The 16814-nt window shown below is 47.9% G+C and overlaps 1 protein-coding gene across 3 annotated transcripts in view; it reads left to right on the top strand.

The window, feature by feature from the left end:
• Positions 1 to 16814, top strand: part of LOC126541486 (heterogeneous nuclear ribonucleoprotein K-like) — a 65875-nt gene that overhangs the window by 26604 nt on the left and 22457 nt on the right. For all 3 annotated transcript variants that reach the window (XM_050188247.3, XM_050188246.3, XM_050188245.3), the window contains exons 2-4: positions 8823 to 8901; positions 13022 to 13146; positions 14890 to 14946. In XM_050188247.3, the coding sequence (XP_050044204.1) occupies positions 8886 to 8901; positions 13022 to 13146; positions 14890 to 14946 (198 nt within the window). In that variant the 5' untranslated portion in view covers positions 8823 to 8885. The remainder of the gene's footprint in view (positions 1 to 8822; positions 8902 to 13021; positions 13147 to 14889; positions 14947 to 16814) is intronic.

Genomic DNA, 16814 nt, shown 5'->3' with positions numbered 1-16814 from the left:
GTGTGCTTTAGCAGGCCATTACCGTATGGTATGCCAGAGTTGAGGGCTGGAACACCAATGCCGACGGTGCCATCTTGTTCCAGCAATTATAAAAAGTTGTGTAATTAAACTTAATTAATTAGCGAGTCATGGGCAAAACAGCAAAATACATGTCTGAGTTACTATAGGCTATTGCGAATAGTATGCGTTCGGTTCAATTCGCTTCCGACGCACTTTTCATTTTTAAAATTCTTGGCTCAAGTTATGTGGGACACCCTGTATAACGCTGCAAATTTGTCCTCGTGTAGCCGTACTAGCCCCAAGTGCGTGCAACGCGGATGCGAAGGCGCAGTTGCGCTGTAGCCTTTAAAAAAAAACCAACGACCGTTTTAGAACTTTCACATTCGAATTCGAAAAAAAAAAAGGATGTGTTAAAAAACGCTCGCAGCGCGTGACTCTGGCTATACTGCAGGCCTTTCCTGGGAACGAGCGCGTCCGGTCCGAAATGCTCGCAGCTGTGGGATCGATGCACGCGCTCGCCACCTGCGTGCGCAACGTCGAGAGCGAGTGACGCGCTGTGCAGGGACGCGTTAAATGGTTGCACTATTCATGGCGGGGAAAAGAATGGCCCTTCTCGTGGCTCGCATTGTGCGACTTCGTGCGCGTCTCTCTGGTCTCGTCGTTAGCGATTCACGAGGCTAAAGGCGTTCGGCTTCCGCTTCGGACGCTTTCACTTAATTGTCTCTGCCGTATCTGGTGTCTTTCTCCCTAAGCGCCGGAGTATCGAGCTGCATCGCAGCTTTGAATAGTCTCACGCGCATTTGCGGGGCTTTGGCCGACCTGGCGGCGTCTAGGGAAGCTGCCGCCGGCCGCGTGGTGGTAAAATAATTCGATCTTGTTGCGAATTGACCACCAAAGGGGATCGAGGGGTGCAGTCTGGAAACGAATAGTTGTGTTTACGAGTGCAAATTAACCCTTTCTCTGGTGCGAGGTGACTGGCGTCTGGCTTTCTTGTTTTTCCGTTACCTTGCTCCGCGTCACTTATGGAGCCTCTCTCCCCTCGCTCTTGGACTGGCGGTCACGTGGTTGGTGGCACGACCAACCGCTTCTGGCGCGACACGCCAATAACGAGACTCCGCAGGGTGCTCGCTCTCACGGTAGTCCGTTTCGTGTTAGTTTAGGGTTTGATATGCTAATGATGCGTAACGTTAAGGGACAGGCGGTGTGGATTAGAGCGAACGGGTGTAACCGATACTCTAGAGAAAGAAATGGAGTTGGGCAGATCTAACCATTAGAGTTACAGAACGGGTGCAGTCGAGGACGATAGAGAATTAGAAGGTGTGGTGAAATTAGGGGTAAATGCAAGCGTAAAACCGGGTAAGTTGGCGCAAGACAGTCACTGGGAGGCAGTGGACATAAATAGATGATGATTGCGCTCGTCATGCTCGACGGCTCGGCACCTTGTACTGCATTCACTTTATAACCGTGGCGCGCGTCCATTTGCGGCGCTTGGTCTGTCGCCAGGCGCCGATTCCGATCGGTTGCATTCGAGCGTTCTTTCGTTCTTGCGCGTCGTAACGTGCAGGCTCGCCGGGGTGCCGTGCGCCTTGTCAACGCAATTGAGAGTGAACGTGTAACGCAGATCCGGAGGGAGGTGTGCCAAGGTCCCGCTGGGCATAGGCAGTGCTCTGAAAGAGGGAGCTCTCTGAAGATGATCGATCGAGAATACGACCCCGGGTTCTTGGCGCCTTTTCGATATACGATTACAGCATAACCAAGCGTGTCAGCAGTCGTCGTGTTCGACATTGGCCTGAGAGCTGTACCTACTTGTAGTCTCGTGGTCGCGGTGACCAACACAAGAAGCAAAGAGAGTGCCACGTCGGCTGGGGCTGCCCGCTCCTTTGCATTGGGCGTCTTGCTCTCGCTGTTTGTTTACGTGTGCGACAGCCGCTTCTTTGTTTTTCTGCCCTTTTGCTCCCTCGTTTACGTTTTTTTTTTTCCTCGCGAGCTTTCGTCACGAGGCCCGTTGAGCAAGCTGGCGGAGCGCGGCGCGTCCGGTGTGGTTCAGCGGACGCGTCCGTCGCACGCTTGCGTCTCCCGGGGCAACGCGCGTGTTTTGCCTCTTGTTTGGGCGATCGGCGTAGGTCTTGTGTGTGTTTCGACGCGAGGAAAAGTCGAGGAAGGAGGCGGGGAAAAAAAAAAAAGGCCTGGCGGCTCGCTTGCCTGTATTTATTTACTTGCTCCCCGCTTCTTTCCGCTGCGGTTGCCCCCGCCGGGGGATATATCCTCGCCGGTGGTTTGTCAATATCGCAGCCTCACGCGCAGTGACCACGGCTGCTGCTGCTGCTACTACTACACTGTGGCGAAAAAGCAACAGCCCCGGGGGCTGCTTCATAGTTGCGGTCATCGCTCCACATCCCCTTTCTGCCGCGGCCACACACACAGGCACGCACGGCTTTCAAGCTTCTCCTTTACTTCCATATTTGTGTATCTCGTTTCGCCTCCGTTGTCACTTTCGGTTTTGTGTTCATGTTGTATTTCTGTACTAGAGCTTCATTCGCCGCTGTTTAGATGTGGCCTGCTCAGAGCGGTGACCCTTATTATTGCACACCCTGACGCCAGTGATATAAGTAAGCTTATAGTGCTGTTTTGCTTTTCTGCAAGGTGTGGGGCGATGTTACCCCTTCGGGGTTCGCTTATGAGAGCCGAGAAAACGTAGCTAGGGGAAATGCGGCGGTAGCGCTTTCTTCAGGAAAAGGGCGACCGCTACACGCCCACCGCATGGTATGACTTCTGTCCTAATGGCGACGTGGATACCTTGGGGAATATGTACTGGCTTTTAACGCAAATGGCGCTTAAAGAAGGAGCGGAGAGTAGCCGTATTTTGAAAGCAAAAGTTGGGGTCCGCCTGAATATACCACGAAGCTTTTGAAAAAGTAACCGAAGCGGTTTCTTTGTAATGAGAACGCTTCGTCAGTCGAAGAAGAAAGCCATTCTCGTCCGGGGACCGAAACCGAGACCACGGTCTCGAGAGAAGCACTCGTTCTATCAACAAAGCTTACCTGATGTTCAGCATTCGGCGACGCAGGGGCGAAAAAGAGTCGACTCTCGCGTCTAAAGTCTTATCAACATCCGCATTCAACAAGTTTCCAACATGTTGCAGCGCGCGGCGGTTATCTTTCAGACGCGTCGGATCGGACGTTGTGCCGGACCTCCTTATTAACTTTCTGCGTGCTTGACACCAGCCAACGTCAGAGCGGCCCCTTCCTTCTGAAGTGACTAGCGCAAGAGTGGACACGGGACACTAAAAATACGACAAGGACAAGCGCTTGTCCTTGTCGCCTTTTTAGTGTCCCGTGTCCACTTTTGCGCCAGTCACTTCAGCATGGAATACTAACTAACCCGGTCTCACACCCTTCCTTCGTTTGCAAACTCGAGGCCTGTTTTGTTGATAGTTCATCCGAACGTACGCGCATACTATTGCTAGGGTTCGGACCCTTGCCGGCTTTTTTCTTGCGAAATTAGCGACGGTATGTAGACAAAGCTCGAAGTCCAAGCAAGGTTCCTTCCCTAGCTCCAATCGGGGACGTCTAGAGCGCGCTTGCGGGCAGCGCAGGCAAGTGCAAGCAAAGGCCAAAACGCAGGCGCAAGTCGTCGGATTAGAGGACTCGGGTTAGTGGGCGCAAGAAGCAGAGGAAATGTCACGAGGCAAAGGCGAGTAAGGCCCGGCCTATCGAAAAGCTAGCGGAGACGAAAAAATTACAGGCGGTATGGCTGCACCAGCCGCCAGCCCGTGTTCGTTTGATGTGTTGGCTCGAGGTTACGCCTTTTTGTCGTCGTGTGTAATGAAAACTATTCGCAGGCGACTGGTAGAGTCGCGCAATGAAATTTTCTCGCAGTTATTATTACTTTCGCCTTTTTTTCCCTAAAAAGTTATCGATGACGTTGTGATTGCGAAAGCTGTGATTTTCTGTGAAGTGCCTGGGCAGCAGCCTAACAAAGAGCGGAATCTGGGCCTTTCAAAGGGGAGCTGGCAACAGTGGTCTGACGATAGGGGAAGTTCAGGGCAAAACGGCGGGTGTGCTGGACTAACCTGAGCTTCGCCTCTTTCAATGTTTACGCATGCATACTGATACTGATATACAGGACCTTCTAGCTGTTAGCAGTTTGGCTCCGCAGTTAAAGCGCAGTTTCTTGAATGAACTTTACACCGAAATACGCAAGAAATGCTACCTATATGAGCTCGAGATACGGGGCATGTTTCTTATAACGAAGTTTATTTAATAACGTGGATTCCAAGCGTGCGACCGGAAGTTCTCTGGGGTCACACAGACACTACGTGGTACTGTAATGCCGAGAATATACCAGGCTAGACTTTAGGTGCTATCACCTTGGTATTATCGAAGGACCTTAGGCCCACACACACTGTTGCCATACCGCAGACAAAGCGCGCGAGAGAGAAGCTTTCCAATCTTGTGAGCGTATACGCGGCTCGTGCTTACTATGGGCTAACTATGATCTCCTCAGTGTATGCTTGCATGCATGTTTAAGGATAACATATTTAAATTGCGAAATATCTTACTTTACCGAAGTTTTTTTTTTTTTCGTTTCCTGGATAACTCATCACCATTGCCGTGTGTTACATCCTTTGGAAATGGCCGACATATTTTGGAAATGGCCTAGATTTTCGGCAGACGATTCCCTTGTCTACTACGTACTGTTTAAGCGCAGAATTTACAACCACAAAGGGACACGAACGGGACAGTTGTACTTCGTGGTTGTTTAAGTTCTGCGCTTAAACAGTACGTAGTATTGATTACCAATTGGCCCAAACCAACGCTTTGCCCTTATGTACATTTGGGGCGCTCGTCATAGCTGAATAGACGTCTTGGCGCATTGTATCTCGGCGGTTGTGGGGTTGAGAAAGGTGAGAGAGATTGGTTGATAGAGAAAAGGAAAGCCTGCTTACCGCATCGCAACTGTCTAGCGCGAAGCGTGAAGTCGCAGGTTCGAGTGCCGGCCGCATTCCGAATGGGGCGGAATGGAAAGACGCACGTGTGCTTAGGTGTAGAATCTGTAAAGAACCGCAGGTGGTCGAAATTATCCAGAGCTCCCCGCTATACGTATTTATTCATCTCATTATTTACTTGTTTATATACGAATTGCTGCAGGCCAAACAAAGTGTGGCCCAAACAGGAGCGGAAATTCGTTCAGTACATTAGCTGCAATGACAAACGGAAACAGTTACAATATGTGGATATTTTTTTTTAGAGCGCAGTTCTTGGGCGCCCGTTCCTGTGGCGAGCGTCGGCGTTGTCCCTCGGCGTAACCGAGCGAACGCGGAGCGCTGCAGCCGATGAAAGACGTCCGCGCATCCGTGGCGGCGCCGGCCAAACGAGAAAAAGAAGAGAGAAAAGAAAACAAAGCTCCCCTCCTTTCGCGGCGGCGCGGCCGGGCGAGCGGGAGGGGCACATAAAAGAAAGAACCAGAAAGCTCGCCTTCTCGCGTTTCTCGGTAAATATCGCGGTTGCGTAAGGCACAGTTACCGGGAAGCGGCAACTTGTGTGGCCGGTCAATAGACCATCTGCATCCGCGATGTGGCAGCAGCGCGTTCGTGATCCCAGAGAACTTCCGGTCAGCCATTTTTGACAGTCCAGTTAGCCAAGAAAAAATAAGTGTTTTGTAGCATAGTATACTGAAGGCACATATTCTAGATGTTTTCAGATATAAAGAACGTGCACCGTGCGTCAAACTCATGTATGTGTGTGTGTTTTTTTTTTTTTTTTGCACTTAACAACACAATTCACTTGTCAAACACTCCAACTCCCCAACAAAACTGGTGTCAGCTGGAGGGTCCTATAAATTTATAGGCTATTGTAACGTGTTCTTGCGGAGCGCTTAACCGGAAGTCTTCCGGTGACTCTGTAAGCATGAAAATGGTGTATATATGGCATGGTGCCGCACGTCGCGGCTCTGCCAGTCGATGCGGTGATCGGTGCGATACCTCAATATATCGCGAAATGAAAACATGTATAAAGCTGTGCTCAAATTTCGCTTTGGGGAGTATCGTAATCACCGGTGATGTTTTAAAAATCCATTTTAAGTCTTGCAAACTCGCCGGCTACTATTCGTAAATTGCAATACGGACCGTAAAGTAACTAAGTTCATTAGTGAATTTTCGTTAATCGGTTAAACATGTGTTCCGATTTCTCGTGCTAGTAATGTCGGCCTCTTCGAATAATCCAGCTCAAGGACAAGAATTATGTTATCTGCCTGCCACAGGCGATATTGAAGCATATACCGTAAGACTTTAAAATGATCGCCTCGTATATTCGGAAGAATCGAGCAATAACATCACTCGATAGCACCCTGTGTTTATTAACCTGTCCGCTCGTACCACTGAAAAACATACCTACGAGAATTATAGCAATTGATAGAAGCACACGTTCAGCGATCGATTTGTGGGCAATGCATGTGCACTGCGAAAGACGTGGCATTCCCCCCCCCCCCGCTTCTTTCACGCTGCCCGATGCGCATTGCTCTATCTCGTCTGTACTTTCGAGGGAGTGGAAACAGGGTGAAATTTGCGTTTCTGAACGTCGCAATGAGCAGTTGCGCTCATTGCTCTTTTTTTTTTTTCGAATTTCGTTTCTTTCTGCTATATTCTTCCGTACTCAGAACCTCGATGTGTGACAAGTACCTCGGGCACTAGAATAAAGTCGTTGAGTCAGCCTCATCACCGATCGCCATTGATCCAATAAGTCGTCGGCCTTCGTCGTTAACTTTTCTCGCGCTTCTCGCCCTAGCGGCAATTTATTAATGCGAAGGTGGCAGGATGAGGCAGAAAAGCCGGCGTTGTCCTCAACGAGGGGTAACAAAGATCATCATCAGTGATTATGTCGTCAGTAGTAATACAGAATTAAAGTTTAAACAAGTTAGAGCAACGGGACTTAAGGTAGAGTAAAGTGAATTAAGGTGAATTAAATTAGGTTAAGGTTGGTACAGATTAGAGCAATGCGGATTAAAGTGGATTAAAATTGATAACAAATTAGAGCAAGGTGCATTAAGGTAGAGTTGTGAAGGACACGCGCCAATGTGTGACGTCACGTATCATGGAAGTAACCAATTATTAATTAGAGAAGTCATTATGCTTTCGAATTGAAATCGCATTAGGATACCGAAGTGACTGTCTAACTTCTCTATGCGTCTCCGCTCGTTTACTACTATCGACTGCCCTCGGTTACCGTCGCCGTTCTGGAACTCGCCACGGAAGGATCAATGCGTTATCGCCAAGCTGCGATGAGCGCAAGCGAATCCTTCCACCGCGCACGGGCGCCCTCGTCGACTTTGCAGGCAACAGCAGCAAGCAGTAGCAAAATGCGTTTGTTGTGTATAGCGCGCGTGGCGTACCTGCTGTCACGCCAGTTTCTGATCGTGACGGGGTCGCGCGCGCCTGCAGCCGCTGCCGGTGAGTGGCGGTGGCTGGTGGCGCTCTCTCGGCGTCGCTGTTGGTGGTGTCGGGAGGCGGTGGGGTGGCTGCTGGGGACCGTGCGCGGCGAGTTTCGACTCGGGTTCTTCTAGTCGGTTTGTCGCGGGAAAGTAGGAAAAAAGAAAGTCCAGGTCGCGTGTGCCTCCGCTCGATACGACGCGAAATGACTTAGCTCGGCGCGTGTGTGCTGTCGCGTGGTACGCGCTCGGCTCGATACGACGCGAGAGGACTTGGCTCGGTGTGTGTGTGTTTCCCGTTGCGTGGCACAGTCGGCGCATCTTCGTCCCATTTGTCAGTAAACTCGAGAGAATGGGGGAAGGTAAAAGAAGTGTGTTTGTTGTGTGTGCGTGCGTGGCTGAACGAAGAAAGCGACCGATCGCGCCTAGCAACTCGTGCACTTTTCTATTCTCTCTCCCTCTCAAGTTTCCAACCCCGCACCCCGGTCGTCATGACAGTGGTGCATTTTCCATTTGTTACGGGGTCCAATTTTGACATCTCGAGTTCCGCCTGCGTTCCGTCGTGAGTTGTGTAGTTCAGTTAAGAAAGTCCTTGCGTGTGTGTTGTTCTAATTTTGTTTCTCTTTCATTGGTTTTTCTCTCTTTTTCACTTGTTAAAAAAAAAAACAAGATTTGCTACGCAAATATTACGGCGCCTCTCTGCATTGGTACTGTCCTAGCGGTGTGTGCCAGCTACCAGGCGCCGTATCGCTCCTCGTACCTTCATTGGCCGCTCACGGTGTGCAAGCTACCACCCTGGGCAGACCGCTATTGGTCGCGCGGGCGGCGGTACAGTTCCAGGGGCCGACCGCCAATCAGCAGCGGTCTGTGGCAGGCAGTGCGTGGTTTTGCCCCTGCTAGGGTGTCGCGGCGACCGCGGTGGTTCTTCGTACCAGGCCGGTCGTCTCACCCCCCCCCCCCCCCCTCAACTTCACTCCCCAGTAGCCGCCGCCCGCCGCTGGGGCGTCCCGAGCGCCGATGGCAGCAACAGCAGCAAGCGGCTGCGGCCCCCGACATCGATTCTGGCACTGTTGCTTATTGAGCGGCCATCCCTGGGCAACGCGCGGGGTGCCCTTTTTGTTTTGGCCGCCGTCGCCCGCGGCAACGGCTCTCGGCCTTTTTGACGCCCGGCGTCCGCGGGGTGCACAACAGGTGGTCGCTGGCGCGCGAGTCGGCCGCCCCTCCCCGCGTGTTCTCCTGTCTTGCCCCGCGGTCGCCCCCCCCCCCCCCCTCCCCGCCCGCTTTATTTATTGTGCAACCCTTTTGGTGCGTAGTGCTGACTTCCTGCTTTCGTCTCCTGCCCGAACTGCAACTGGACTTCTCACTGAGCCCCCGTCTTGTGCGTTGCCTGTGTGCAGGGGTTCGGTCGCCGTTGAGCCTTCGGACGGTCTGCAGAAGCAGCAGCACAGTGACCACGAGCCATGGACAACACAGACGGTGAGTGGCGGGCACCCTCGCTGAATTACGATTTTCCTTTTCTCTCCCTGTCTTGCCGGCAGGTTGCAAACCGGAACTACTGCTCTTGACTTGGCTTTTGGGTCCTGGTAGAACCCTACAACTTGTGCGGGAACCCTACGAACATTTTCTTTCTTTGTTTTTTATATTTCTTTTATTCGGGAAATGATTAAGGGGACTCTATTCCTAGATTTGAACAGGCTGGACTAGACCAGCAACAGGTCCTTCTGAACCAACACCTCCCGGCCACTTGCTAACGTCTGTGTCTGATCAGATAGGAAATCTGTTTTTAGGTCTCCCGATTTGTGACAGTGGAAGCATGTATAGAATTTACGACACATGCTTGCTGTGTGGTCTTTGCAGTGTGAGCCGCATAAACATTATTGTCACAAGTTATAAATTTGAAAGGTAAACTAAACTCTTTCAAACTTGAGAACTTACGAAATCTTTTAATGTGATATCGGTTAGCTTTTGCAACCTAAAAGTGCCGTACGTTGAAATTTTCACTCCACAAAGCCCGAACGCTAATCCACATCATAGAACAATTTCTTCAACTTTTCTTTCTTCAAACGGAGAGTACATTCATATGTAAAAAGGTGTTAGTTGAGTAAAACATCAAAGTAATTGTAGTTTACTGAACTATCCACAACTGAAAACTCAGTCTAGCATATCGGGAACACTACTAAATTAAGTTTCTTGTGCTTAAGTCACGATTTTGAGTTATCAGAGTTGGCGTAGCAAAAATGTTGGGCTTTGTTGGGTTAAGGGACAGTAAAGGGAAATATGAAGTCCAGTGATAGATCCATGCTTGAGAATGTCTAAGGCATCAGTATTATTGTGAACAAAGTTTTTAGTAATAAAAAAATAGAAGTAAATGCAGGGCACAATTTGAGACAACTGGGACATTCAAGTACTAGCCCAATCCCCTAGGCACTCCTTATAATTCTGTCCCTAGTATTCAACCACTCATAATAGGAAGATCATTGCATTAGAAGAGGAAAGAAAATGCTACTTGTCCATTTCTATTCGATTAAAAAAGAAATGAACTCATTGACGTTACCATTGCTGACGACGCGGGTAGTCGAAAAGTTTCGTTCTCACTCTACCCTGCGTCATCCAAGCATTCACATTTCAGTAGTTTCGTTATCATGTAGTGCTGCACTGTCTTTGCTGGCTCGCAAAACTCGCACAATCTACAAGTAACAGAAAATGCCACATCTATGTGAAGTTGCGGGATGCTCCAGTGGTCCACACTTGACCAGCAGCAACTGCAGCTGTGAATTCAACGCTCTGTCTTGGCTTGGTTTCTCCATGGCCACCCATTTGCGTTCTGTGCAAAAAAACTGTCATCCTTTGGGTACCATTTTACTCGCCGACAGTAGTAAAAGGCAGTGATGGCGTATGCAACGTCGCCACTCCCCCACTTGGGGAGTATGCAGAACCAGTATGCAGAACCATCAGACACGATTTTCTCTTAAACTAAGTATCTTCTTGGCACGAAACAAGCACTGCTAACTTTCTGGAATGGTATTTTAACAGTTCACATAGACTTAATATTTGTCCCTAGTGTCCCTTCAATCTTGCATAATATGTGCCACATAATGCAAATGAGCGAAGTGTTCCTTATATGGTTTGGTAGTTTAAGAACAGGCCTGTGCAACTAGGAGCAAGTTCATCGATAGTAGCATTCATTAGCATAACATTCAGACACAACTTGAATCTCTGACAGTTTCTGAAATGACCACCGCTGAAATGTCTGGTGCAGCCAGCATCTTGCCATCGATCTCTGAAGCTAAGATAGTGGTACGCATCTTGCAGCACAAGGAGGATGAGTTCCCGATTTGGATTTTGTTCTGAACGAGACATTAGTTGAGAAACTGAATTTGCTTCCTGTAGGTGTAAGATATTCAGAAGTGTTAAGTCAGTGTGGTTATGTGTAGGTAACTTTTAATTCTACATACGCCTGTGTACTAGGCACACGATAAGTGTCTGACACTGAAGCAGTAATGAATATAGCTGTGTAATTTTAATGCGTCTGGGTTTTCCTTTGTGCTGTATTCATTGGCAGCTGAGCCCATAATGCACCCTAGTGACTGTGTGTATGTCCTGAAATAGTGTCATGCAGGCCTCTTGGGTCATTCTGCGCAAAGCTTACTTTCATTTTCTTCTTTTTTAAGGTACAGATCAAGATCTCAGCCTACGCTCAAATCTGAGTATCTGCTAATAAAATTTGCAGCACAGGTTCTTTTTCTTTTCGCTGCAGGTTACTGAGGCAGAACCTAAGAGCAGCCAATTAATGACGAAGCCGTTTTCACCTGGAAAACACACAATGCATTTAATGTACACAGGACAGAAAAATAGTTAGAGACTTAATAAAATATTAACATCAACAGGTAATTACAAAGCACATTATCCCAAAACTATCAAACGAAGTGGTAGAAAATGGCAACAATCTCGCCAAGCCAGTGATGACGCTGAGCGATGAGCTGATGACTGCGACACAGCTGTTCCAGCTTGCCGAGAGGATGCAGGCACCTCAGCGAAACCTTCAGGAGGAAGTATCATGCTGGCCAGGCTGCCGTATGTAAGCTCGGGTCCGTAGCCTAACCGCCCAAGGTCTGCCGACAGGTGCAAGCGTCCGCAGGTTTTGAGGTGGAATTCTGTGACCTGATGGAATGGCAAAGCACAGAAACAGCTGGACAGGTTGTCCCAGTCGGGTGAAGCTGCTGGGTAGCTCTCGGTCCGGAGGTTTACTTTCTTCCTGCGTTGCGTCATGTATCTCCATTCTGTTCTATAACACACTTCGCCTTTTTCTTCTCCTTGGGCGTCATGTGTCACTGCACTTGGTTCTTTGGAATGGAACTTCGTGTGGTTTTTCACCTTTTGGTTCGTTGGGGCTTCTTGGACTGCTGCAATTGGCTCCTGTTTCTTTTATTTCTTGCACCATGTGTCCTCATACTTGGCGTTCTTCGTCTTCTCCCAAGCACCACACTTGTGTCTGAATGCACACCCTGCATTGTTATCTACCTTTTCCTTGCAAGCACTGCATGGAGCCTCGCACTTCTCACTCATCACAGGCATCCCTCGGTTACAGTGTGCATCTATAATGTATTCACTGCGAGTATTGTCTGCTTTTCAGAACCTTTAGTAGGTGTCAGTATTGTGCTTTAGCTTTGCTTACTTGAAGTGTCACACAGTGCACAACCCCTTTAACACCTTTGTGACTTTTCTTATGCCTCTGCTGCTCTCAGTGATGGTAATTACTAATGTGTGAAGGGGGGCCTACAATTACGGGGATTGATCGCCAGCTTCTGTATGCAATGTCCATGTAGCCATACAAGTCTTGTTCACGTGAGCCTGTATTTCTGCTTGTGTGGTAGTTGCATCAGCCTAAAATTTGGAACGTGTTAAGTGCCTGGCAGAAAGCTGGAAAAAAAAAAACATCAAGAAAGTGCAGTTTTCTTGTACAGCATGCTGACGTACACAGTTTATTGTAGGTCTAAGATATGTATGGCTATGTTGGTACTGACCACATTTATTTGAAAATAAACATTAAAAGAAGAAACAATAAATAAATAAATAAGAAAAGAAACTGTACTATGCACCATGTACCAATGGAACATTCTTAAAGTAAAGCCATTGCTTATGATGCTCTCATCGGACACTGGAGCCTCCTGGGATAAAGACAGCTACAGCATGTGAGAGGTGCTCTTTCACTATGGCTGCAGCAACAGTCTACTGGAAGATGCTGTTCTTAAAACCTTTTTTTATTTATAAACATCAAAAACCACTGGTCTCGAAGATACTTGCCAAAATTATTGGTATGAACCCCATTTCTCTAACCTTTGCCACGGTTTAAAATAGAGTGGATGAGAGCCCCTTCTTGCTATCATTAAAGAAAGAAAGATAAAGAAGGGCTAATGTGCCATAGTAATTGTTGACGTACATTTTGCAAAAAATTCTCTGGGCAGATCATACTCAACTTTACACTTAAGGTGTAGAAGTTCAGATGCTGGTCAAAGCGTTAAGTAAGTTGGACTGTCTCTTCTGTGTGCTCAATTGGTCAAATAATGCAGTGGTGACTTTGCATTCTGGAGTGCAGGAAGCGGGAGCACCAAGCGTGAATCAACTGACGATGGGCGTGCTGACGGTGAGGCTCCGAGCAAGCGACCAAGGAACACTGGTGGAGGTCGTGCTGTTGATGTGCGCTTTCTGCTCCAGAGCAGAGTAAGGGGTCCACAATCTCCCTGTTTGACCTTAGATTGTGTTTGATCGATTTTGCATTGAGGCATTCATGCATGGCACTTGCTGCGAAGACCTACTGTAGTGGCTCAGATTTTATAGTGTTCTGCTGCTGAAAACTAGGTCACAGGTTCGATTACCGACAGTTACACATGCCAGTGGGAGTGGAGTGTGAAAATGCTCGTATTCCATGCTTTGCGCACATGTTGAAAGACTCCAGGAGCTCAAAGTTAATTTGAAGCCCTCTACTAAGGCATGTTCCTTATACGTCGGTGTGCAGCTTTAGAATATTACAACCCATAAATTTTTCTTTTCTTTTTTTTTTCATACCTGTAAGAGTAAGAGTCTATGCGTGCACTCAAAAGTTTCAGCTTCTACACAGATTCGTCAAAATTGCAGCAGTGTGTATTAAACGGTGTCAGTTGCACATTGAAATGCCAGTTTACTGCTGGGGTTAAGTTCAAAAATTTGAGAGTGCTGGTCTCTTGGTATTTGTGGTATGCTGGCCATTTATTAACAATTCTTTAACACAGTGCAGTAGAGGTCTGCCCTCCCTCCATTTTTTTTAATGCATTACTCACACCAACGAACATCACAAGTTGCCATTATGCAATTGAAGCCAATTAGTGCTCAAAGCATTTCCACATAGTAGGTATATCCAAGACTAACGCCAGTGTGAGATGTCTTCCTTGCACATTACATGTGGAATGCATTGGTGTGTTCCCCTCGTTGTTTTCCCCTTAAAGCCTCTCTTATGCACTGTGGAACAAAGCTATAGAGGATGCCCATGTATTTTGTGACAAATTTTGGAGATTAATATATCAACACTGGTACCACTTTCAGAATTCCTTAGTAGACATGCCTTGAATGCCAACTGCTTTCATTTGTGCAATATAAACATGTGCCTTAAAGTAATTAGTTAGTAGTATAATAATTAGGAAATCTTAGTTCACTGAAAATTAGTGATTGTACAATTCTGATCTTGTCTGGTGCAAATGGCATGCTACCAAAAATGTCTTTGCTGTACTGTTCAGGCCTACTCAGTCCTCACTGAAATTCCCAGTGTACCTACTCATGCTATTGAAAGGAGCATGCAAATCACTTTCAAGCAGGCATTGCTGAGTAGTTATTTGCAATTGAATGGATGAGGTTGAGGTGCTCAGTGCTAAACTTTTTACTTAGTAAGTGGGGTTTATCAATAATACTGTTTATCAATAATACTCTCCTCTCCAGAGTCCCCTATTACGGTGTGCCGCATAATCAGACCATGGGTTTTGGCACGTACAATCCCATAACTTTTTTTAAATGTAATACTGTTTCTGTGAACTGACTACTGTTCGATCTAGGTTTACACATTTGTGGAAGTAGGTGTTTTACAGGAATCTGTGAGCCCGGAAACCCTTCCTCCACGTCACTTGGTTCACATCCTGCCCTAACTGAAGATTCCTCAGCACCTGTAATGCACGTTATTACCTCTGCAATGGGCTGGCTTTCTAACCAATGTACTTGTGCCAGCCTCTCCAGTTATCATGCACATTGGGAACCTGAGCCAAGACTTGCGATAGGACAGTGGCATTCATCATTGATGCTTTCATAATGGTTCCTTGTAAAGTGCTGTTGTCAACACTGCACATAAAGCGACAAAGTAACTTTGACGCAAGCTAAGCTTGCGAGTTTGTATGCTTTGAACAGAGCTTCACAGTATTTCTCTCCCTATATTCTCTACAGAATGCTGGTGCCATCATTGGCAAAGGTGGTTCCAATATCAACAGCCTAAGGAAAGAGGTGAGCGCATCAATTTTTTTTTCTTATTCTTTTTTGCTGGCTTTCCAGTTGGCGTGCATCTTGACTGCCTGTTTCGCATGGCTGCTTGGGCACAATACCACCCACACTCGACGGAACTCGCCAGCATTTTGCAAACGTGCAAAACCTAACCACACAAGGAACTGAAAGGAACTGAAGGCCCAGTGTTGCTGTATTCTTTTAGAGAAAGCTACTGTTGCTGTTTTGCCTTGTTCGGGGAAGATTATTGTGCTGCTAAAGGCACAGACTTATTATAAAATGTGTGAAAGTGTGAATGACTGTGCACAAGCATGAACTACCAACTGTGCAACAGTTTTCCTTACTTGTTTACTAATTAGCCCAATATCAAACTATTACAGCCTTCCTGCTTGCCTCTCCTGAAACCTTTTTCAACATTAGCAAATAATATTGATGTTTGAGCATGCCTGTAATCTAATTATTCTTCCCATCCTGTGCAGTCTGAGTGGCAGTGCACTAGACCAAATCCAAAAGCAGTGTACTGGTTACACACAGAGAAAACCTACACACTGTGTGATGAACCCTTAGAAGCGACACTAAACAGGAATGCTGAGTTGGGCCGTACAGTGAAACCTCGTTAAACCGTAGTCGGCCGGAGCTCTGAAAAAGTACGTACTAAACGGTAGTACTGTTTAACCGAAATAGCATGAGATCGCCCACTTACCTGTAGAAAACGGAACTCAGAGAGAGTGCGATGAAAGGGGAAAAAACATGCAGTATTTATTCACTTCGCGCGACATAAGTGTTATTTTCGTTTGATGCCGCGGCGGCCTAGCATGACGATAGCAGCCTCAAACTTACTCAAGCTGCGTGCCAGCTTCTCAGCCAGCCCCCCTCCTCTCGGCAAACACTCGCACGGCAGATTCCTCGTTGGCGTTACGTATTCTCCGTGCACGCGCGCACTAGTGCTGCATAAGTTCCAGGGCGCCTTTTTCATTGCCGGGTGCCGGAGTTCGGAAAACTTTTCGTTTGGAATAGTTACGTTATCGCGCCCCTGTTCTCATTGCGACGATTGCATTCACGAGGCTGACGTAACGCGCAGCTTCTGCCACTGTCGGGCCTGAATCGCCCGTGCTGTCGCTTTCCGTGTCGTCCTCGTCACTGTCGCTAGTCGACACTTCGGCAACAACAGAGGCAACGATGGCGAAAAGTCGAACCTCGTAGCCGACATCTCTTTGCGGTCGCAGCAGCGCTGCCGAGCAACTTCGCATTTGAAATGCCACACACTGTAGTCAACAGCAGATCCCTGTCGCGGGCCAGCGCCGACTTCTTCATGTCACGTTCGATAGCACGGACGATGTCTAATTTTTCTTCTATGCTGAGCACCCGGCGTCTTTTTTATCCGAGCTTCGGCATGACGCGAGTCGTCGCTTGCACGACGCCATGACGCTCTCTCGCTCTCTGGAACGGCTTCGAAATGATGTTGATGTTGATGCGGCTTCACGTGCAAACGCACAGGGCGCTTGGAGGCCGTTGTACTGATCTCTGAGGCTTGTTCTGCCGGACCGCCCGGTGGAGACGACGCACCGCCGTGTTTGCGCGACGAAAAGTGGAAACGCTACGTTTAACCGATGCGTACGCAATAAGCTGGTACGGTTTATGCGGATACTAAATACATTATGTTCAATGGCCGCTGAGTCGGGGAATTGACTTTACTACTTTTAAACCGAAACTACTGTTTAAGCGGGTACGGTTTAACGAGGTTTTACTGTATTAGTAAATTACGCTTATGCAATAGGCAAAAGGGTCACTCGTAACTGTAACAGGAGGCTTGGTAAGTTAGAAAGCGTGAAAGAATGGAAGACTGGTGGCACTGCCACCCTGAAGTTACT

This window comes from Dermacentor andersoni, chromosome 2, assembly GCF_023375885.2.
Source record: "Dermacentor andersoni chromosome 2, qqDerAnde1_hic_scaffold, whole genome shotgun sequence".
Classification (NCBI taxonomy): Eukaryota; Metazoa; Arthropoda; class Arachnida; order Ixodida; family Ixodidae; genus Dermacentor; species Dermacentor andersoni.
Note: the sequence above shows the minus strand (reverse complement) of the source record. Positions and strands in the feature narration are given on the sequence as shown.